At 43.9% G+C, this 24,582-nt stretch overlaps 1 protein-coding gene across 2 annotated transcripts in view; it reads left to right on the forward strand.

The window, feature by feature from the left end:
• Window positions 1-24,582, forward strand: part of LOC139541416 (rho GTPase-activating protein 39-like) — a 179,139-nt gene that overhangs the window by 152,959 nt on the left and 1,598 nt on the right. For both annotated transcript variants that reach the window (XM_071346044.1, XM_071346045.1), the window contains 3 exons: window positions 2,799-2,872; window positions 23,414-23,613; window positions 24,471-24,562. In XM_071346044.1, the coding sequence (XP_071202145.1) occupies window positions 2,799-2,872; window positions 23,414-23,613; window positions 24,471-24,562 (366 nt within the window). The remainder of the gene's footprint in view (window positions 1-2,798; window positions 2,873-23,413; window positions 23,614-24,470; window positions 24,563-24,582) is intronic.

A 24,582-nucleotide genomic window follows, 5' to 3' on the forward strand; every position in this document is an offset into this window, starting at 1 on the left:
GCCCCAAACCTTTCAAGGGTAGTGTATACTTAAGCAATAAGGCACGAAGGGGTGTTGTATATGGCCTATACAGTGGGGAGAACAAGTATTTGATACACTGCCGATTTTGCAGGTTTTCCTACTTACAAAGCATGTAGAGGTCTGTCATTTTTATCATAGGTACACTTCAACTGTGAGAGACGGAATCTAAAACAAAAATCCAGAAAATCACATTGTATGATTTTTAAGTAATTAATTTGCATTTTATTGCATGACATAAGTATTTGATCACCTACCAACCAGTAAGAATTCCGGCTCTCACAGACCTGTTAGTTTTTCTTTAAGAAGCCCTCCTGTTCTCCACTCATTACCTGTATTAACTGCACCTGTTTGAACTCGTTACCTGTATAAAAGACACCTGTCCACACACTCAATCAAACAGACTCCAACCTCTCCACAATGGCCAAGACCAGAGAGCTGTGTAAGGACATCAGGGATAAATTGTAGACCTGTACAAGGCTGGGATGGGCTACAGGACAATAGGCAAGCAGCTTGGTGAGAAGGCAACAACTGTTGGCACAATTATTAGAAAATGGAAGAAGTTCAAGATGACGGTCAATCACCCTCGGTCTGGGGCTCCATGCAAGATCTCACCTCGTGGGGCATCAATGATCATGAGGAATGTGAGGGATCAGCCCAGAACTACACGGCAGGACCTGGTCAATGACCTGAAGAGAGCTGGGACCACAGTCTCAAAGAAAACCATTAGTAACACACTACGCCGTCATGGATTAAAATCCTGCAGCGCACGCAAGGTCCCCCTGCTCAAGCCAGCGCATGTCCAGGCCCGTCTGAAGTTTGCCAATGACCATCTGGATGATCCAGAGGAGGAATGGGAGAAGGTCATGTGGTCTGATGAGACAAAAATAGAGCTTTTTGGTCTAAACTCCACTCGCCGTGTTTGGAGGAAGAAGAAGGATGAGTACAACCCCAAGAACACCATCCCAACCGTGAAGCATGGAGGTGGAAACATCATTCTTTGGGGATGCTTTTCTGCAAAGGGGACAGGACGACTGCACCGTATTGAGGAGAGGATGGATGGGGCCATGTATCGCGAGATCTTGACCAACAACCTCCTTCCCTCAGTAAGAGCATTGAAGATGGGTCGTGGCTGGGTCTTCCAGCATGACAACGACCCGAAACACACAGCCAGGGCAACTAAGGAGTGGCTCCGTAAGAAGCATCTCAAGGTCCTGGAGTGGCCTAGCCAGTCTCCAGACCTGAACCCAATAGAAAATCTTTGGAGGGAGCCGAAAGTCCGTATTGCCCAGCGACAGCCCCGAAACCTGAAGGATCTGGAGAAGGTCTGTATGGAGGAGTGGGCCAAAATCCCTGCTGCAGTGTGTGCAAACCTGGTCAAGAACTACAGGAAACGTATGATCTCTGTAATTGCAAACTAAGGTTTCTGTACCAAATATTAATTTCTGCTTTTCTGATGTATCAAATACTTATGTCATGCAATAAAATGCCAATTAATTACTTAAAAATCATACAATGTGATTTTCTGGATTTTTGTTTTAGATTCCTTCTCTCACAGTTGAAGTGTACCTATGATAAAAATTACAGACCTCTACATGCTTTGTAAGTAGGAAAACCTGCAAAATCGTCAGTGTATCAAATACTTGTTCTCCCCACTGTATATCACGGCTAAGGGCTGTTCTTACGCACGACGCGATGCGGAGTGCCTGGACACAGCCCTTAGCCGTGGTATGTTGGCCATATATCACACACTCCCAGGTTGCCTTATTGCTATTATAACTGGTTACCAATGTAATTAGAGTAGTAAAAATAAATGTTTTGTCACACCCATGGTATACGGTCTAATATACCACTGCTTTCAGCTAATCAACATTCAGGGCTCGAACCACCCAGTTTATAATATAGTTTTTACTATAGTAATATTAGTGTTTATACTATAGTAAACTTTACTACAGTGTACTACAGTGATGTCCACATAAACACTACAGTGAATACTACAGTATACTTCTGTAAAAAGTATACTATAAATATAGTAATACTACAGTATTTAGAGCATAGTATACTAGTATACTTTTCATATGGGTGTCTACTAATTCATTTTACTAGATCATTTTGTTGTCTGATTGAAAGGAGGTTCTCCCTCCACCTCTCCTCTCTGACCCATATTACATCTATCTGCACTGCAGTCTCTCTAAGGGGAGAGTCCTGGACATCAGTTCAGTCTTTTTACATTAGTGTAGGGTAACTGGTAACTGCTAGGACTGTTACCTCAGTGAAATCCTGCTGTTGTGTGTATGTAACTATGTAGAGAATAGGAACTTGATGGTTGAACATTGTGTCAGTGTATGTGTGTTTGTGTGCGTGTGTTCTTGTAGGGTCAGGAGGGCAGTGGCCTGGAGCAGTATGGTGTGTTTCCAGAATTAGACCAGTGTTACCCTCCAGCAATGAACTATTGTGTGTGTGTGTGTGTGTGTGTGTGTGTGTGTGTGTGTGTGTGTGTGTGTGTGTGTGTGTGTGTGTGTGTGTGTGTGTGTGTGTGTGTGTGTGTGTGTGTGTGTGTGTGTGTGTGTGTGTGTGGTTACCTGTGAGGGTATATAAGATACCATAGACAGGATGATGGTGGAACTAGTCGTGTGTGTGCGTGTGCGTGTGCGTGTGTGTGTGTGTATTATCTCTGTTTCCTTCCTGTACCAGTGTTTTGAGTTCACTTCTCTTCGGTAATTACAACACGTTACTGTATGATCTAACGACTAACCTCTGTGTGTGTGTTATTTCTCCAGGAGTGGCGATCAGCGGTTATGCCAAATACTGTTACCGTAAACTGCAGAAGGCTGCTCTGACTGGAGCTAAGAAGGTCTGTGCTCGGTTATTCCCTGTTTTTTCCTCTTCTTTCTAATCTTCCTCTCCTGGGATGTCTGTCTGTTGTCTCTGTGCCTGGCGGGGCTGTGTCTGGGGGGCAAGTCTGCTTGTCTTCCTCCCCTGTTAGCCGTAGCGCAGTTAGCGCAGGGTTAGTTAGCTAGCTGTTAATTGGCTGAGAGCACAGTAACCAAGGGGAGTAACGAGGTCTATGTAGTTAACTACTAGCCATCCCTACGGCAACAACACACGCCACTTAATTAACACCCCTCCTCATGCACGCCACACACACACACACACAGACAAACACACTCACGGATACGCACACACACACAAAGAGACACACTGTGCACACCCTGATAACACGGCGTATCCCACCGCCATCTGATTAAGAATTCCATATCGGAATGCTCCCAGGGATGGGAATGGGAGGGGAATATGGGGCACAATGACATGCTACTTACACACAACACACACACACACACACTACACACACACACACATTCAACGGTATGTCACCGTTGACTTGTATTGCTTTAGGCTCTTATTTTTTGAATATTAATAAGTAGATCAATCAAATGTATTTTTGAAGCCCTTTTTACATCAGCAGATGTCACAAAGTGCTTATACAGAAACCCAGCCTAAAACCCCAAACAACAAGCAATGCAGATGTAGAAGTACTGTGGCTAGGAAAACTCCCTAGAAAGGCAGGAACCTAGGAAGAAACCTAAGGAGGAACCAGGCTCTGAGGGGTGGCCAGTCCTCTTCTGGCTGTGCCGGGTGAAGATTATAAGACTACATGGCCATGAAGGCCAGATTGTTCTTCAAGATGTTCAAACGTTCATTGATGACCAGCAGGGTCAGATAATAATAGGTGAATGAGAGGATAAGCTAAGTGTGTGTATTTGTCTTAATTTAGTTATTGTTTCAGCAAGCGGTGTACAAAATGTAGTGTATTATTAATGTAAATGTCTGGAGCAGGAGTCCTGCTGAGACTGCTGGGACAACACGGCACACACACACACGTATCCGCCCACACGCTCGCACACACACGCTCGCACAAGCACACATAAAACACACACATGCTCACATGCTTCTTAACTAGTCCACCAATTACAGGGGCCCTTTAGGCAAATGTATCTTCTGAGTGTTTTTATACCAGATCACAACTCTACAGTCTGCCTCTGTTTACCAGGCTCCCAGACAGAGAGGTGTGTGTGTGTGTGTGTGTGTGTGTGTGTGTGTGTGTGTGTGTGTGTGTGTGTGTGTGTGTGTGTGTGTGTGTGTGTGTGTGTGTGTGTGTGTGTGTGTGTGTGTGTGTGTGTGTGTGTGTGTGTGTGTGTGTGTGTGTGTGTGTGTGCGAGAGAGAAGGGGGTAAGGCTGGGAGGGTGAGGAGGGAAGGTTGGGTGTCATGGAAACCATCTCCTAGGGGACGTTCCATTCCGTTGTTCATCTATCCTCATCTATCCTAAAAAACACTAACTGACTCACTAAACCAGTTCCGATCGGTACATGCCCAGTTAGCTGTCGGTTTTAGACCAGTACCAATCATTATCAGGCCACTCCACTGGTTTAAATGGGTTGTAATATAATGGCCTCTCTCTACTGCCCACTGGGCACAGACTTCAGTTCATCGTCTAGTTTTGATATACACTGCTCAAAAAAATAAAGGGAACCCTTAACAACACAATGTAACTCCAAGTCAATCACACTTCTGTGAAATCAAACTGTCCACTTAGGAAGCAACACTGATTGACAATAAATTTCACATGCTGTTGTGCAAATGGAATAGACAAAAGGTGGAAATTATAGGCAATTAGCAAGACACCCCCAATAAAGGAGTGGTTCTGCAGGTGGTGCCCACAGACCACTTCTCAGTTCCTATGCTTCCTGGCTGATGTTTTGGTCACTTTTGAATGCTGGCGGTGCTTTCACTCTAGACGGAGACGCATGAGACGGAGTCTACAACCCACACAAGTGGCTCAGGTAGTGCAGCTCATCCAGGATGGCACATCAATGCGAGCTGTGGCAAGAAGGTTTGCTGTGTCTGTCAGCGTAGTGTCCAGAGCATGGAGGCGCTACCAGGAGACAGGCCAGTACATCAGGAGACGTGGAGGAGGCCGTAGGAGGGCAACAACCCAGCAGCAGGACCGCTACCTCCGCCTTTGTGCAAGGAGGATCAGGAGGAGCACTGCCAGAGCCCTGCAAAATGACCTCCAGCAGGCCACAAATGTGCATGTGTCTGCTCAAACGGTCAGAAACAGACTCCATGAGGGTGGTATGAGGGCCCGACGTCCACAGGTGGGGGTTGTGCTTACAGCCCAACACCGTGCAGGACGTTTGGCATTTGCCAGAGAACACCAAGATTGGCAAATTCGCCACTGGCGCCCTGTGCTCTTCACAGATGAAAGCAGGTTCACACTGAGCACATGAGCACATGTGACAGACGTGACAGAGTCTGGAGACGCCGTGGAGAACGTTCTGCTGCCTGCAACATCCTCCAGCATGACCGGTTTGGCGGTGGGTCAGTCATGGTGTGGGGTGGCATTTCTTTGGGGGGCCGCACAGCCCTCCATGTGCTCGCCAGAGGTAGCCTGACTGCCATTAGGTACCGAGATGAGATCCTCAGACCCCTTGTGAGACCATATGCTGGTGCGGTTGGCCCTGGGTTCCTCCTAATGCACGACAATGCTAGACCTCATGTGGCTGGAGTGTGTCAGCAGTTCCTGCAAGAGGAAGGCATTGATGCTATGGACTGGCCCGCCCGTTCCCTAGACCTGAATCCAATTGAGCACATCTGGGAATTCATGTCTCGCTCCATCCACCAACGCCACGTTGCACCACAGACTGTCCAGGAGTTGGCGGGTGCTTTAGTCCAGGTCTGGGAGGAGATCCCTCAGGAGAACATCCGCCACCTCATCAGGAGCATGCCCAGGCATTGTAGGGAGGTCATACAGGCACGTGGAGGCCACACACACTACTGAGCCTCATTTTGACTTGTTTTAAGGACATTACATCAAAGTTGGATCAGCCTGTAGTGTGGTTTTCCACTAATTTTAAGTGTGACTCCAAATCCAGACCTCCATGGGTTGATAAATTTGATTTCCATTGATAATTGTTGTGTGATTTTGTTGTCAGCACATTCAACTATGTATAGAAAAAAGTATTTAATAAGAATATTTCATTCATTCAGATCTAGGATGTGTTATTTTAGTGTTCCCTTTATTTTTTTGAGCAGTGTACATTTAGTTGAGTTGTCAACTAACATGAATTCAACGTGAAATCAACAAAAAATGTCACCACGTCATTGGATTTCCCTTAAATTGAATTTTTTTTTCAAATCCAATCAGTTTTCCACATTGATTCAACGACGTCACATTACATTTTTGGGTTGAAATGACATGGAAACAACGTTGATTCAACCAGTCTTTGCCCAGTGGGTGGTGTCCAGTGCTGATCTCTACTCTGACCTTTTGAATGCCCTAGAACCCTCTCTTTGAGGTTTGTCGAACGCTGAAATCTGAACTCAAGACCTCGGTTTAAAAGCTGACAGTGTTTTTATATACTTGTATTTTATTTTGAATCCTGCCGCTATGTTGGGCTAAATTGCTGTGAGCGCTGCTATCTGTCCCGGGATTCCTGCCAGAGTCCGTATAGGGGGAGAGATGCGAAAGCCCAGCTAGCTTAGCTGGCTCGGCGGTTTCAAATGGAAGCCGCTATTGAACGTTTCCAACGTTGCAGGAGCTGTGTTTACTTTGCTTTGTTCCGGGACAATGTGGACTGTGTTGACTTTCAATGTAGCAACTGCTTGCTTGCGGAGGACTACAGGAGCGAAGTAGCTACTCTTAGCAAGCAAGTAGCAAACCTACATAGCTACTGGGGAACCCACGGCCACCTACTTTTTCTTTTTCTTCCACCCCAGTCTGGTGGAAGTTTTGCTCTCCACAGCCGACTGGCCGGTGCTCAGCAGGGTTCCATCCCCGAAGGGGTCTCCCCTTCCCTGAAGAACGGAGATGATCTCGACCCAACCAGCCATGGAGGTACGTCACTCGCCGTGGAAGTCGAAGAAGCCGTCCTCTGGCAACGGGGGTCTCCGTGGAGATGTTGAGCCTGGAACTGACACAGACCAGAAACAGCTTTGCCTCCCTGGATCCAGAGGTTCCGGCGCCTTCGTCCGTGGTGGCTTCCCAATCAAGATCGGATCCAGAGGTACCTTCGTCCTCGGCTCTGTCTCCCTCTCCGGTGCATTCTACCTTGGGTACAAATCCTCGGAGCTCCCAGCCCCACCAGACAGTGAGGCTGCCTGAGAGACTGGCCCATTCAACATCACCAGCTGTCATCATAGATAGCTCTATGGTGAGAAACATCTCGGTCCCCAAGGCAAAAACCCTGTGTTACCCAGGAGCACGAGTACAGGACATAGCAAGGCTGCTTCCGACTGTTCTACCACAGATGCCGGGAGCTGACACTGTCGGAGTCCATGTGGGGTCTAACGACATCAGGAGGGCAAGCTCGGAACATTTGAAAATTGATTTTATAGAACTGATTTTAGCATTAAAATACTACAAAAAACGGCCAATAATTTCAGGTCCAGTACCATCGTTGGGCCGCGGATGTGAAAGATTCAGCAGACTGCTGGCATTACACATCTGGCTAAAAGACTACCGTAGCTATGCCTCCCGGGTGGCGCAGTGGTCTAGGGCACTGCATCGCAGCGCTAGCTGTGCCACCAGAGATTCTGGTTTCGCGCCCAGGCTCTGTTGCAGCAGAATCCTGCCGCTGTGTGGGGCGACGCACAATTGGCCTAGCGTCATCCAGTTTAGGGGGGGTTTGGCCGGTAGGGATATCCTTGTCCCATCGCACACCAGCGACTCCTGTGGCGGGCCGGGCACAGTGTGCGCTAACCAAGGTTGCCAGGTGCACGGTGTTTCCTCCGACACATTGGTGCGGCTGGCTTCCGGGTTGGATGCGCGCTGTGTTAAGAAGCAGTGCGGCTTGGTTGGGTTGTGTTTCGGAGGACGCATGGCTTTCGAACTTCATCTTTCCCGACCCCGTACGGGAGTTGTAGCGATGAGACAAGATAGTAATTACTAACATTTGTATACCACGAAAATTGGGGAGAAAAAGGGGGTAAAACTATATATAAAAAATATATTTAAAAAATACTACTGTAGCTCTGCTGGAGTCACTTTTATTGATAACTTTGACACCTTCTGGAAACAGAAGATACTCTACAGGAATGACGGAGTCCATCAAAATCATCTTGGCTCCTGGACTCTGTCCATGCATTTCAAGGATGCGTTGAAACAATGACTGGTAAATGATCCAAGACCAGCTCAGTTAATCCCTACCATTGTGACAATGAGTCGTCATAATGCTGCATCAAATGTACATGATCTCAGGGGCATTGGGAAACACAATGTAAGTAATTTAATTTATGTACCCCTAATTGCACCAAATACATCTGTTTATCCTACAGCTATTGTAAGCAGTAATCATGAGCCTATAAACCAGAGTTACACTGTTAGCACTGAGGCGGTGTGCAATAGTAGGAAGACTACTTTATGCAGCTCACCCTGCACTATCAGCTCCAATGTAAATAACATGAGTAAGTCTACCTCCGATAAGCTTCCCAGTAAAGCATTAAAAACAATCAAGCAACCCAGAAAAGTGCTAAAAATAGCCCATTTTAACATATGTAGCCTAAGAAACAAGGTCCATGAAGTCTACTACAGCGACTGAAATGACTGCAACACTTAACAAAGAGCTGCAGTTAGTTTCAGAGTGGGTGGCAAGGAATAAGTTATCCCTAAATATTTCTAAAACTAAAAGCATTGTATTTGGAACAAAACACTCACTAAACCCTAAACCTCAACTAAGTCTTGTAATAAAGTATGTGAAAATTTAGCAAGTTGAGAAGACTAAACTGCTTGGAGTAACACTAGATTGTAAACTGTCATGGTCAAAACATATTGATGCAGTAGTAGCTAAGATGGGAAGTAGTCTGTCTATAATAAAGCGATGCTCTGCCTTCTTAACAACACTATCAACAAGGCAGGTCCTACAGGGCCTAGTTTTGTCGCACCTTGACAACTGTTCAGTCATGTGGTCAGGTGCCACAAACAGTGACTTAGAAAAATTGCAATTGGCTCAGAACAGGGCTGCACGGCTGGCCCTTAAATGTACACAGAGAGCTAATATTAATAATATGCATGTCAATCTCTCCTGGCTGAAAGTGGATGGGAGATTGACTTCATCACTACTTTTATTTATGAGAAGTATTGACATGTTGAATGCACCGAGCTGTCTGTCTAAACTACTGGCACACAGCTCGGACACAATACATACCCCACAAGACATGTCACAAGAGGTCTCTTCACAGTCTCCAAGTCCAGAACAGACTATGCGAGGCACACAGTACTACGTAGAACTATGACTACATGGAACTCTATTCCACATCAAGTAACTGACGCACGCAAGCAGTACAATTAGATTTCAAAAACAGATTAAAAAAACACCTTATGGAACACGAGGGACTGTGAAGCAACACAAACATTGGCACAGACACATGCATACACACACACACACACACACATATGATAACGTACGCACTATACATACACATGGATTTAGTACTGTAGATATGTGGTAGTGGTGGAGTAGGGGCCTGAGGGCACACAGTGTGTTGTGAAATCTGTGAATGTATTGTAATGTTTTAAAATGGTAAAAACTGCCTTACTTTTGCTGGACCCCAGGAAGAGTAGCTGCTGCTTTGGCAGCAGCTAATGGGGATCCATAATAAATACAAATACAAAAATACATCCTAGTAACTCTCTCTACGTCCTAGTAACTCTATCTATGTCCTAGTAACTCTATATATGTCCTAGTAACTCTATCTATGTCCTAGTAACTCTATCTATGTCCTAGTAACTCTATCTATGTCCTAGTAACTCTATCTACGTCCTAGTAACTCTATCTATGTCCTAGTAACTCTATCTATGTCCTAGTAACTCTATCTATATCCTAGTAACACTATCTACGTCCTAGTAACTCTATCTATGTCCTAGTAACTCTATCTATGTCCTAGTAACTCTATCTATGTCCTAGTAACACTATCTATGTCCTAGTAACTCTATCTATATCCTAGTAACACTATCTACGTCCTAGTAACTCTATCTATGTCCTAGTAACTCTATCTATGTCCTAGTAGCTCTATCTATGTCCTAGTAACTCTATCTATGTCCTAGTAACTCTATCTATATCCTAGTAACACTATCTACGTCCTAGTAACTCTATCTATGTCCTAGTAACTCTATCTATGTCCTAGTAACTCTATCTACGTCCTAGTAACTCTATCTACGTCCTAGTAACTCTATCTATTTACTAGTAACTCTATCTATGTCCTAGTAACTCTATCTATGTCCTAGTAACTCTATCTATGTCCTAGTAACTCTATCTATATCCTAGTAACACTATCTACGTCCTAGTAACTCTATCTATGTCCTAGTAACTCTATCTATGTCCTAGTAACTCTATCTACGTCCTAGTAACTCTATCTACGTCCTAGTAACTCTATCTATTTACTAGTAACTCTATCTACGTCCTAGTAACTCTATCTATGTCCTAGTAACTCTATCTATGTCCTAGTAACTCTATCTATGTCCTAGTAACTCTATCTATGTCCTAGTAACTCTATCTACGTCCTAGTAACTCTATCTATGTCCTAGTAACTCTATCTACGTCCTAGTAACTCTATATATGTCCTAGTAACTCTATCTATGTCCTAGTAACTCTATCTATGTCCTAGTAACTCTATCTATGTCCTAGTAACTCTATCTACGTCCTAGTAACTCTATCTATGTCCTAGTAACTCTATCTATGTCCTAGTAACTCTATCTATGTCCTAGTAACTCTATCTACGTCCTAGTAACTCTATCTATGTCCTAGTAACTCTATCTATGTCCTAGTAACTCTATCTACGTCCTAGTAACTCTATCTACGTCCTAGTAACTCTATCTATTTACTAGTAACTCTATCTATGTCCTAGTAACTCTATCTATGTCCTAGTAACACTATCTATGTCCTAGTAACTCTATCTATATCCTAGTAACACTATCTACGTCCTAGTAACTCTATCTATGTCCTAGTAACTCTATCTATGTCCTAGTAACTCTATCTATGTCCTAGTAACTCTATCTATGTCCTAGTAACTCTATCTATGTCCTAGTAACTCTATCTATATCCTAGTAACACTATCTACGTCCTAGTAACTCTATCTATGTCCTAGTAACTCTATCTATGTCCTAGTAACTCTATCTACGTCCTAGTAACTCTATCTACGTCCTAGTAACTCTATCTATTTACTAGTAACTCTATCTACGTCCTAGTAACTCTATCTATGTCCTAGTAACTCTATCTATGTCCTAGTAACTCTATCTACGTCCTAGTAACTCTATCTACGTCCTAGTAACTCTATCTATTTACTAGTAACTCTATCTATGTCCTAGTAACTCTATCTATGTCCTAGTAACTCTATCTACGTCCTAGTAACTCTATCTATATCCTAGTAACTCTATCTATATCCTAGTAACTTTATCTACATCCTAGTAACTCTCTCTACGTCCTAGTAACTCTATCTATATCCTAGTAACTCTATCTATGTCCTAGTAACTCTATCTCCGTCCTAGTAACTCTATCTATGTCCTAGTAACACTATCTACGTCCTAGTAACACTATCTACGTCCTAGTAACTCTATCTATTTACTAGTAACTCTATCTATTTACTAGTAACTCTATCTATGTCCTAGTAACTCTCTCTATGTCTTAGTAACTCTCTGTATGTCCACCTCTCTATGCCTATCTGTGTACCAAACACTACACCGTGGGTGTGTTGCCTCAGAGATGCTACAACATCAGAGTCTAGACCCCCCTTACTCAACTGGCGGGCCGGATCCGGACCCAGAACGGGGTCAATACGGACCAGGGTCCGCCCCCCCCCCCCCCCCCCCCCCCCAAAAAAAAAAAAAGATTGAAAAAACTATATACAATGCATTTGGAAAGTATTCAGACCCCTTGACTTTTTCCAGCCTTATTCTAAAATGGATTAAATAAATGTTTTCCCCCATCAATTTACACACAATACCCTATAATGACAAAGTGAAAACAGGTTTAAAAAATTTCTTCAAATTTCTTATAAATAAAAAACATAAATACCTTATTCAGACCCTTTGCTTTGAAACTCGAAAATTGAGCTCAGGTGCATCCTGTTTCCATTGATCATCCTTGAGATGTTTCTACAACTTGATTGGAGTCCACTTGTGGTAATTTCAATTGATTTCACATGATTTGGAAAGGCATAAACCAGTCTATATAATGTCCCATAGTTGACAGTGCATGTCAGAGCAAAAACCAAGCCATGAGGTCAAAGGAATTGTCGGTAGAGCTCCGAGACAGAATTGTGTCAAGGCACGGATTTGGGGAACAGTACCAGAAATGTCTGCAGCATTGAAGCTCCCCAAGAACACAGTGGCCTCCATCATTCTTAAATGGAAGAAGTTTGGAACCACCAAGACTCTTCCTAGAGCTGGCCCTGGCCAAACTGAGCAATCAGGGGAGAAGGGCCTTGGTCAGGGAGGTGACCAAGAACCCGATGGTCACTTTGACAGAGCTCCAGAGTTTCTCTGTGGAGATTGGACAACCTTCCAGAAGGACAACCATCTCTGCAGCACTCCACCAATCAGACCTTTATGGTAGAGTGGCCAGATGGAAGCCACTCCTCAGTAAAATGCACATGACAGCCTGCATGGAGTTTGCCAAAAAGCACCTAAAAGACTCTCAGACCATGAGAAACAAGATTCTCTGGTCTGATGAAACCAAGATTGAACTCTTTGGCCTGAATGCCAAGCGTCACGTCTGGAGGAAAGCTTCGTGAAGAATGGTGGTGGCAGCATCATGCTGTGGGTATATTTTTCAGCAGCAGGGACTGGGAGACTAGTCAGGATCAAGGGAAATATTATTATTATTTTACCTTTATTTAACTAGGCAAGTCAGTTAAGAACAAATTCTTATTTACAATGATGGCCTACCGGGGAACAGTGGGTTAACTGCTTTGTTCAGGGCCAGAACGACAGATTTTTACCTTGTCAGCACGGGGATTCAATCCAGCAACCTTTCTGTTACTGCTGGTCCAACGCTCTAACAACTAGGCTACCTGCCGCCCAAAGATGAACAGAGCGAAGTACAGAGAGAACCTTGGTGAAACCTGCTCCAGAGCGCTCAGGACCTCAGATTGGGGTGAAAGTTCACCTACCAACAGGACAAAGACCCTAAGCACACAGCCAGGATAAACGCAGGAGTGGCTTCAGGACAAGTCTCTGAATGTGCTTAAGTGGCCCAGGCAGAGCCCGGACTTGATCCTGATCAAACATCTCTGGAGAGACCTGAAAATAGCTGTGCAGCAACGCTGCCCATACAACCTGAGAGAGCTTGAGAGGATCGGCAAAGAAAAATGTGAGAAACTCCCCAAATACAGGTGTGCCAAGCTTGCAGTATCATAACCAAGAAGACTTGAGGTTGTAATCGCTGCCAAAGGTGCTTCAACAAAGTACTGAGTAAAGGGTCTGAATACTTATGTAAATGTGATATTTCAGTTTTTTATTTTTAAGACATTTGCAAAAAATTCTAAAACCTGTTTTTGCTTTGTCATTATGGGGTATTGTGTGTAGATTGGTGAGGAAAACAAACAATGTAATACATTTTAGAATAAGGCTGTAACGTAACAAAATGGGGAAAAAGTCAAGGGGTCTGAATACTTTCCGAATGCACTGTAGATATTTTTGGAATAATGTGTAAAATTGCAGGAGATTAGCTTTAAAACAGCAAAATAAATCTCTGCCCCATGCAAAATGTGTAGAATTGCAGGAAATTTGCTTTAAAACTGCAACATTTTTTATCCGCCTGCAAGGGATGTGAATACATGGGGTCGCATGGGTTGTAAGGTGGGGGTTTGTTACTACGCTGATAAATTACATTATCCATCCGGACGTTTGCCACCCAGGAAATTTGTGTGATCGGACCTTCTCAAATAGTACTTGAGTACACCTGGTCTAGACCATCTAATATCCCTGTGTAAACCAGACTACTAGCCTCCCACTGGGCACAACACGTCATTTCAACGTGGCGAATTGGGTACGGTTCTTATAGTGGATATTACGTTGAAGATCTGATGTTGTTTTAGGGCTGGGCGATATGGCCAAAATATCATATCATGGTATTTTTCAAATCTTTGACGGTATGACGGTATTTGACGGTATTTTATATTTTTGATTAATAAAAGTTCTACATTTGCTTTATGAGTAGTGAGTGATCCTAGGGTGGCAACACATACATTCTAAATTATTTCAAGGGGTCTTTCTCCTTTCTGATTGTTTTATACTGTTCAATTCAACTTCAACCTAAAATAATTTCCTGCATTTCCATAAATTTCTGCATTTCCTGCACTCATTTGAGATCATTTCCACACTGCCGCGATATGGGCCAAAAAACTTTTCTACTTCCGGCGCCGACCGAGATTGTCACGTTCCTGACCTGTTTTCTGTTGTTTTGTATGTGTTAGTCGGTCAGGGCGTGAGTGTGGGTGGGCATTTCTATGTTATGTGTTTCTATGTTGGTAAATGGGTACCTGATATGGTTCTCAATTAGAGGCAGGTGGTTTTCATCTCCTCTGATTGAGAACCATATTAAGGTAGGTGGTTTCACATTGTTTGTTTGTGGGTGATTGTCGCTGTGTCTGTGTTTATTGCACCACAGGGTACTGTCTCGTCTAGTTCGTTCATTTCATTCATTCATTCATGCATTCATTTCGTTCGTTCTTTCCTGTTCGTGCGTTCATTGTTTTTTATGTTCACAAGTTCAGGTCTGTTTAACGTCGTTTGTTGTTTTGTAGTTTATGCAAGTGTTTTTTCGTGTTCGTCTTCATTAAATAAATCATTTATGTCTACATACCTCGCTGCGTGTTGGTCCGACCCATGCTCCTCCTCGTCTGAGGAGGAGAACGAATATGACTGTCGTTACAGAGATGGCCGCCTCACTTCGCGTTCCTAGGAAAATATGCAGTATTTTGTTTTTTTATGTGTTATTCCTTACATTGGTACCCCAGGTAATCTTAGGTTTCATTACATACAGTCGGGAGGAACTACTGAATATAAGAGCAACATCAACTCACCATCGTTACAACCAGGAATATGACTCTCCCGAAGCGGATCCTGTGTTTTGCCTTCCACCCAATACAATGAATCTGATCCCAGCCGGCGACCCTAAACAACGACGCCGTAAAAGGGGCAAACGAAGCGGTCTCCTGGTCAGGCTTCGGAGACGGGCACATCGCGCTCCACTCCCTAGCATACTACTCGCCAATGTCCAGTCTCTTGACAATAAGGTTGATGAAATCCGAGCAAGGGTAACATTCCAGAGAGACATCAGAGATTGTAACGTTCTTTGCTTCACGGAAACATGGCTCACTCGAGAGACGCTAACGGAGTCGGTGCAGCCAGCTGGTTTCTTCACGCATCGCGCCGACAGAAACAAACATCTTTCTGGTAAGAAGAGGGGCGGGGGTGTATGCCTTATGATTAACGAGACGTGGTGTGATCATAACAACATACAGGAACTCAAGTCATTCTGTTCACCTGATTTAGAATTCCTCACAATCAAATGTCGACCGCATTATCTACCAAGGGAATTCTCTTAGATTATAATCACAGCCGTATATATTCCCCCCCAAGCAGACACATCGATGGCCCTGAACGAACTTTATCTGACTCTTTGTAAACTGGAAACCACACACCCTGAGGCTGCATTCATTGTAGCTGGGGATTTTAACAAGGCTAATCTGAAAACAAAACTCCCTAAATTCTATCAGCATATCGATTGTGCTACCAGGGCTGGTAAAACCTTGGATCATTGTTATACTAACTTCCGCGACGCATATAAGGCCCTCCCCCGCCCTCCTTTCGGAAAAGCTGACCACGACTCCATTTTGTTGCTTCCAGCCTACAAACAGAAACTAAAACAGCAAGCTCCCGCGCTCAGGTCTGTTCAACGCTGGTCTGACCAATCTGATTCCACGCTTCAAGACTGCTTCGATCACGTGGATTGGGATATGTTCCGCATTGCGGCCAACAACAACATTGACGAATACGCTGATTCGGTGAGCGAGTTCATTAGAAAGTACATTGACGATGTCGTACCCACAGCAACGATTAAAACATTCCCAAACCAGAAACCGTGGATTGATGGCAGCATTCGCGTGAAACTGAAAGCGCGAACCACTGCTTTTAACCAGGGCAAGGTGACCGGAAACATGACCGAATACAAACAGTGTAGCTATTCCCTCCGCAAGGCAATCAAACAAGCTAAGTCCCAGTATAGAGACAAAGTAGAGTCGCAATTCAACAGCTCAGACACAAGAGGCATGTGGCAGGGTCTACAGTCAATCACGGATTACGATTACAAAAAGAAAACCAGCCCCGTCGCGGACCAGGATGTCTTGCTCCCAGACAGACTAAATAACTTTTTTGCTCGCTTTGAGGACAATACAGCGCCACTGACACGGCCCGCTACCAAAACCTTCGGGCTCTCCTTCACTGCAGCCGAGGTGAGTAAAACATTTAAACGTGTTAACCCTCGCAAGGCTGCAGGCCCAGACGGCATTCCCAGCCGCGTCCTCAGAGCATGCGCAGACCAGCTGGCTGGTGTGTTTAAGGACATATTCAATCAATCCTTATCCCAGTCTGCTGTTCCCACATGCTTCAAGAGGGCCACCATTGTTCCTGTTCCCAAGAAAGCTAAGGTAACTGAGCTAAACGACTACCGCCCCGTAGCACTCACTTCCGTCATCATGAAGTGCTTTGAGAGACTAGTCAAGGACCATATCACCTCCACCCTACCTGACACCCTAGACCCACTCCAATTTGCTTACCGACCCAATAGGTCCACAGACGACGCAATCGCAACCACACTGCACACTGCCCTAACCCATCTGGACAAGAGGAATACCTATGTGAGAATGCTGTTCATCGACTACAGCTCAGCATTTAACACCATAGTACCCTCCAAACTCGTCATCAAGCTCGAGACCCTGGGTCTCGACCCCGCCCTGTGCAACTGGGTCCTGGACTTCCTGACGGGCCGCCCCCAGGTGGTGAGGGTAGGTAACAACATCTCCACCCCGCTGATCCTCAACACTGGGGCCCCACAAGGGTGCGTTCTGAGCCCTCTCCTGTACTCCCTGTTCACCCACGACTGCGTGGCCATGCACGCCTCCAACTCAATCATCAAGTTTGCGGACGACACTAGAGTGGTAGGATTGATTACCAACAACGACGAGACGGCCTACAGGGAGGAGGTGAGGGCCCTCGGAGTGTGGTGTCAGGAAAATAAGCTCACACTCAACGTCAACAAAACAAAGGAGATGATTGTGGACTTCAGGAAACAGCAGAGGGAGCACCCCCCTATCCACATCGACGGGACAGTAGTGGAGAAGGTGGAAAGTTTTAAGTTCCTCGGTGTACACATCACGGACAAACTGAATTGGTCCACCCACACAGACAGCGTTGTGAAGAAGGCGCAGCAGCGCCTCTTCAACCTCAGGAGGCTGAAGAAATTCGGCTTGTCACCAAAAGCACTCACAAACTTCTACAGATGCACAATCGAGAGCATCCTGTCGGGCTGTATCACCGCCTGGTACGGCAACTGCTCCGCCCACAACCGTAAGGCTCTCCAGAGGGTAGTGAGGTCTGCACAACGCATCACCGGGGGCAAACTACCTGCCCTCCAGGACACCTACACCACCCGATGTCACAGGAAGGCCATAAAGATCATCAAGGACAACAACCACCCGAGCCACTGCCTGTTCACCCCGCTATCATCCAGAAGGCGAGGTCAGTACAGGTGCATCAAAGCAGGGACCGAGAGACTGAAAAACAGCTTCTATCTCAAGGCCATCAGACTGTTAAACAGCCACCACTAACATTTAGTGGCCGCTGCCAACATACTGACTCAACTCCAGCCACTTTAATAATGGGAATTGATGGAAATTATGTAAAAATGTATCACTAGCCACTTTAAACAATGCCACTTAATATAATGTTTACATACCCTACATTACTCATCTCATATGTATATGTACAGTGGGGAGAACAAGTATTTGATACACTGCCGATTTTGCAGGTTTTCCTACTTACAAAGCATGTAGAGGTCTGTAATTTTTATCATAGGTACACTTCAACTGTGAGAGACGGAATCTAAAACAAAAATCCAGAAAATCACATTATATGATTTTTACGTAATTAATTTACATTTTATTGCATGACATAAGTATTTGATCACCTACCAACCAGTAAGAATTCCGGCTCTCACAGACCTGTTAGTTTTTCTTTAAGAAGCCCTCCTGTTCTCCACTCATTACCTGTATTAACTGCACCTGTTTGAACTCGTTACCTGTATAAAAGACACCTGTCCACACACTCAATCAAACAGACTCCAACCTCTCCACAATGGCCAAGACCAGAGAGCTCTGTAAGGACATCAGGGATAAAATTGTAGACCTGCACAAGGCTGGGATGGGCTACAGGACAATAGGCAAGCAGTTTGGTGAGAAGGCAACAACTGTTGGCTCAATTATTAGAAAATGGAAGAAGTTCAAGATGATGGTCAATCACCCTCGGTCTGGGGCTCCATGTAAGATCTCACCTCGTGGGGCTACAATGATCATGAGGAAGGTGAGGGATCAGCCCAGAACTACACGGCAGGACCTGGTCAATGACCTGAAGAGAGCTGGGACCACAGTCTCAAAGAAAACCATTAGTAACCCACTACGCCGTCATGGATTAAAATCCTGCAGCGCACGCAAGGTCCCCCTGCTCAAGCCAGCGCATGTCCAGGCCCGTCTGAAGTTTGCCAATGACCATCTGGATGATCCAGAGGAGGAATGGGGGAAGGTCATGTGGTCTGATGAGACAAAAATAGAGCTTTTTGGTCTAAACTCCGCTCGCCGTGTTTGGAGGAAGAAGAAGGATGAGTACAACCCCAAGAACACCATCCCAACCGTGAAGCATGGAGGTGGAAACATCATTCTTTGGGGATGCTTTTCTGCAAAGGGGACAGGACGACTGCACCGTATTTAGGGGAGGATGGATGGGGCCATGTATCGCGAGATCTTGGCCAACAACCTCCTTCCCTCAGTAAGAGCATTGAAGATGGGTCGTGGCTGGGTCTTCCAGCATGACAACGACCCGAAACACACAGCCAGGGCAACTAAGGAGTGGCTCCGTAAGAAGCATCTCAAGGTCCTGGAGTGGCCTAGCCAGTCTCCAGACCTGAACCCAATAGAAAATCTTTGGAGGGAGCTGAAAGTCCGTATTGCCCAGCGACAGCCCCAAAACCTGAAGGATCTGGAGAAGGTCTGTATGGAGGAGTGGGCCAAAATCCCTGCTGCAGTGTGTGCAAACCTAGTCAAGAACTACAGGAAACATATGATCTCTGTAATTGCAAACAAAGGTTTCTGTACCAAATATTAAGTTCTGCTTTTCTGATGTATCAAATACTTATGTCATGCAATAAAATGCAAATGAATTACTTAAAAATCATACAATGTGATTTTCTGGATTTTTGTTTTAGATTCCGTCTCTCACAGTTGAAGTGTACCTATGATAAAAATTACAGACCTCTACATGCTTTGTAAGTAGGAAAACCTGCAAAATCGGCAGTGTATCAAATACTTGTTCTCCCCACTGTATATACTGTACACTATACCATCTACTGCATCTTGCCTATGCCGTTCTGTACCATCACTCATTCATATATCTTTATGTACATATTCTTTATCCCTTTACACTTGTGTGTATAAGGTAGTAGTTGTGGAATTGTTAGGTTAGATTACTTGTTGGTTATTACTGCATTGTCGGAACTAGAAGCACAAGCATTTCGCTACACTCGCATTAACATCTGCTAACCATGTTTATGTGACAAATAAAATTTGATTTGATTTGAAAACGAGTCCTTATTTCTAACCAAATGTTGCAGTTGCGATTTAGATCAAAACACTTGTTGAACTTTTGGAATCATGGAAATATAAAGTTTATTCTAATTCTATAGTTAGAATATAAAAAGTAGTGGGCACTTTGAATACAGTGTTGTTTGACATGACAATGAATGAAAATGCCATGGACGAGTTATTGTGACAGGGTAGAAACCAAAGTGATGTTCAGTGTTTCCTAGGGGACCCTATAATCTTTGGCTACATTAAATCTTTATTCATGTAGCCAACATATTCATGCTTTGCCTATTCCTCTTTGATTTAGAAGATACTGTTGCACAAACAACATGCTGATTTAAGCCTCCAACAGCACTGGTATCAGGCTGTATTAGCTAGCTACGTTTGCTCTAACTCACAACTTTTATTAGCTTGTTACCTAGCCAGCTAACTAGCGATTAGCATTAGTGGCTAACACGATTTAGCTTAACTTGCTAAGAAAATACAAACTAGCTGTTTGCAGATGTAAGAAATACAAACTAATATTGTAATTATAGAACGCTTGTGGATTTATATTAAGATCAAAGTGGAAACAACATCGTTGTCATCAACATTGTGAACGCAAGTGTCTCATGGTCAAGCAGCACTAGGTCTGTGTGGAAAGTGGCATGGAGAGAGAGAGAGACCTGTGACCTGTTGCCACAAGAAAAGGGCAACCAGTGAAGAACAAACACCACTGTAAATACAACCCATATTTATGCTTATTTATTTTCCCTTTTGTACTTTAACCATTTGTACATCGTTACCACACTGTATATATACATAAAATGACATTTGTAATGTCTTTATTCTTTTGGAACTTCTGTGAGTGTAATGTTTACTGTTCATTTTTATTGTTTATTTCACTTTTGTATATTATCTACTCCACTTGCTTTGGCAATGTAAACATATGTTTCCCATGCCAATAAAGCCCCTTGAATTGAATTAAATTGAGAGAGCAGAGAGGGATGACTCAAGTAGTGGAGTAAACTATACAAATTGACATTACACACGGCGTATCACATTTAACAAACCAAACATTCAAATACTGTTATAGAAGGTAAAGTAAAAACCCAAACCGGTCCGTTCATCAATGCCGGTATATAGTAAAACACGGTATACCGCCCAGCCCTACGTTGTTTCAAAGGTACAAATTCAACATATTTTATGCAAGGTTTGTCTATTTTGAAAGTTGGTTACCATGATGACATAATCCTGTGGTTGAAATGTTATCCTCTTAACAATAGTTTACGCTAATTACTTTTTTCTAATTCAATGTATTTTCCGTGTAGATTCCACATCACAATACTTTGACAAATTAGGTGAAACAACATTGATTTAACCAGTTTGTGCCCAGTGGGCTACATCTAGCTCAGTTCATGTGAAATATTTTGAATATTGGAGATTGAAATAGAATGAATAGAGTTGACGTGATTCTTTATTCTATCTGACAGACAATAATATCAGTTATACATCACAATACATTTTTATTTGAATGTTTGCTAACATGACATCCTCTCAAACAGGCCCCAATGTGACCATGGAGCAATAATTCTACTTCCTGTCATGGAATGGTGCTTCTCTCTTTCTGACCACAGGAGGGGGCCAGTGAAGCGGTCATCTGCTGTCTACACTATCTTTTGAGGCAGAAACAGACAGTGGGCTGAACTGAAGGAAAGGGCAGATGAGGGACAGAGGAAAGACAGATGGAGAGTGAGACCAAGGGATAGAGGGAGGATCAGAGCAAAGGAGCAGTGGAGAGGAATTGACTGGGATGGAGAGGGAGGAAGACGAATAGACAGGGAATGAAAGAGTGAAAATATGGATTGATAGTGGTGGGTAGTGTAATTAAATGTTTGTGTGTGTGTGTGCGTGTGCGTGTGCGCGTGCGTGCGTGCGTGTGTGTGCTCCTGTTTCCTATCACCCGTGGCGATGTCAGCCTGTGATAGCGGGCACTGGTGGTTGGCATAGCGTGTGTGAGGCATGTAGCATGTGCCAGCATCTCTGCAGGGTGGTAATAGAGACAGTTTGTCACTTGGTGGACTCACACATATACACACCCTGAATGCAGCATGTAGCCTGAGGCACAGTGTTTGACTCGTATTAACCCCAGAGCAGAGCCTCTACCGGGGGGATTAATAGTACTGATTATGCACTTGTGAAGGAAGAGCAAACCCACTGAACGCTCTCACTTTCTATCCCTCTCTCTCTCTCTTCCCTTTTCCCCATCCTTTAACCATGCTCTCTTTTCCCCTTAAAATGTATAATTGATATGTTTGATTCACCAAGTTAAAGAATAGGAATAAATCAAATCATACTTTAAATGCACTATAGTACAGTATGATTTGATTTAATCATATTCTTTAACTTTTCTTTTTGGTTGAGATAGAGACTTGAATCCAACATATTTCTTATTAACTTGGAGATATTTTCATACTTATTTTCAGTTTCTCAATAATTAATTTAGATACATTTATGAAGGTCATACCATTATTTTTCAGTAAACACGCAGTTGCTAAATATAGTGTGTAATATGTGACTTTGGGCTTCGCCTCAAGAGCCGTAGTGTTATATTATGGCAGAACTGTTCATTTTTGTTAATTTATAAAAAATACAAAAGTGATATCACATTTACATAGGTTTTCAGACCCTTTACTCAGTACTTTGTTGAAACACCTTTAGCAGCGATTACAGCATTGAGTCTTGTTGGGTATGATGCTACAAGCTTGGCACACCTGTATTTGGCGAGTTTCTCCCATTCTTCTCTGCAGATCCTCTCAAGCTCTCTCAGGTTGGATGGGGACCGTTGCTGCAAAGCTATTTTCAGGTCTCCAGAGATGTTAGATCGGGTTCAAGTCCGGGCACTGGCTGGGCCACTCAAGGACATTCAGAGACTTGTCCTGAAGCAACCCCTGTATTGTCTTGGCTGTGTGTTTAGGGTCGTTGTCCTGTTGGAAGGTGAAACTTCTCCCCAGTCTGAGGTCTTGAGCGCTCTGGAGCAGGTTTTCATCAAGGATCTATCTGTACTTTGCTCCGTTCATCTTTGCCTCGATCCTGACTAGTCTCCCAGTCCCTGCCGCTGAAAAACCAACCATGATAAAGGGTTAAACATAGGTTTTAAATCAACTTGTGAATTGTATTGATCCCCCTTTTGTATCTTAATGTCCAGTGTAGGAAATCCTCACTGGTACCCTAGTTTATAGAAAAAAAACAAATGTACTCTAAATCTCTACCCGAAAAGGATGGGCCACCTCTCTGAACCTGGTTCCTCTCTAGGTTCCTTCCTTCTAGGGAACTTTTCCAGGCCACTCTGCTTCTGCCTCTGCATTGCATGCTCTTTGGCATTTAGGCCGGATAACTTTAAGCACTTTGTGACAACTGCTGAAGTAAAAAGGGCTTCATAAAATACATTTGATTGATTGATTAATTGATATATTGATTGATGTATCTGCCTGTGTTGTAATCCAGGGGTTGCAGAAGCCGTGTCTGGAGGAGATCAAACACGCCAGGAACGCCATCTTCAGCCCCTCCATGTTTGGCTCTTCCCTGGAGGAAGTGATGTCACTGCAGAAGGAGCGTTACCCCGACAGCCAGCTGCCCTGGGTCCAGACACGCCTCTCTGAGGAGGTCCTGGGTCTTAATGGAGACCAAATAGAGGGCATCTTCAGGTCAGTACCTACCTCTCACTCACTAACACTAGGGAGAGAGGTAGGGGGGGCGAGAGGGAGGAGTGGAATTGGGGTAAAGGGAAGGAGGGAGGAGTTAGTAGTATTAGACATGTCTGTCAGTGAAGGTCCTGGGCCCAGATTCACAAAACACTTCTTACGCAAAACTTTAAGAAACTTCTTATGAAAAAAAAAAAAAAGAAGTTCATAAGATAGTTCGTAAGTGCAATTCCTCAACAATATCTTAAGATGTAATGATTTTCTTACAAACTTCTCAAATATCTTCTTGTTGTTAGGCAACCGTTTCAGCTAGCTATCTAGCTAGCAATGGCAATCATGTAAGCATATTTCATACTGATATTACTGTTCTAAATCTTGTTCTTGGGTTTAAAATAATCAATACTGAAACTTTCAGATGAAGTTTGTGTGAATTAACAGGTTCAATTGCTTTCATGAGCCCTGAGTTTAAGACAATGGTTTAGCTATCTTGGAATTCATTTCCAACAACTTTATTTTCAAGAATCTAATTTCTCCTTAACTTTTTGCTGAAGGAGAAACAGAAGAAATAGCGCAAGAACATTTCCAATAACCTTTTTGAGGAATAGCAACTTTGCTTAACAAACATTTCGTTACACCCGCAATAACATCTGCTAAACACGTGTATATGACCAATAAAATAGTTAAGGAAAAAAGTCAGTTAAGAAGAAATGTCTGAAGAAGATTTTGTTAATCTGGGCCCTAGTACTTAATGGAGACCAGACGGAGGAAGAGAGATACATGAATGAGCTAAAGGGATTGGTAAAGGGTGCTGTGAGGAAGGAAGGAGGAGTCTAATGTGTTTCTGACCCCTGACCTCACAGGGTTCCAGGTGACATAGATGAGGTCAACGCTCTCAAGCTGCAAGTGGACCAATGGAAGATCCCCACGGACCTGGAGGACCCACACATCCCAGGTAATACACACACCGTACAC

The sequence above is a fragment of the Salvelinus alpinus genome, chromosome 16 (assembly GCF_045679555.1).
Source record: "Salvelinus alpinus chromosome 16, SLU_Salpinus.1, whole genome shotgun sequence".
Classification (NCBI taxonomy): Eukaryota; Metazoa; Chordata; class Actinopteri; order Salmoniformes; family Salmonidae; genus Salvelinus; species Salvelinus alpinus.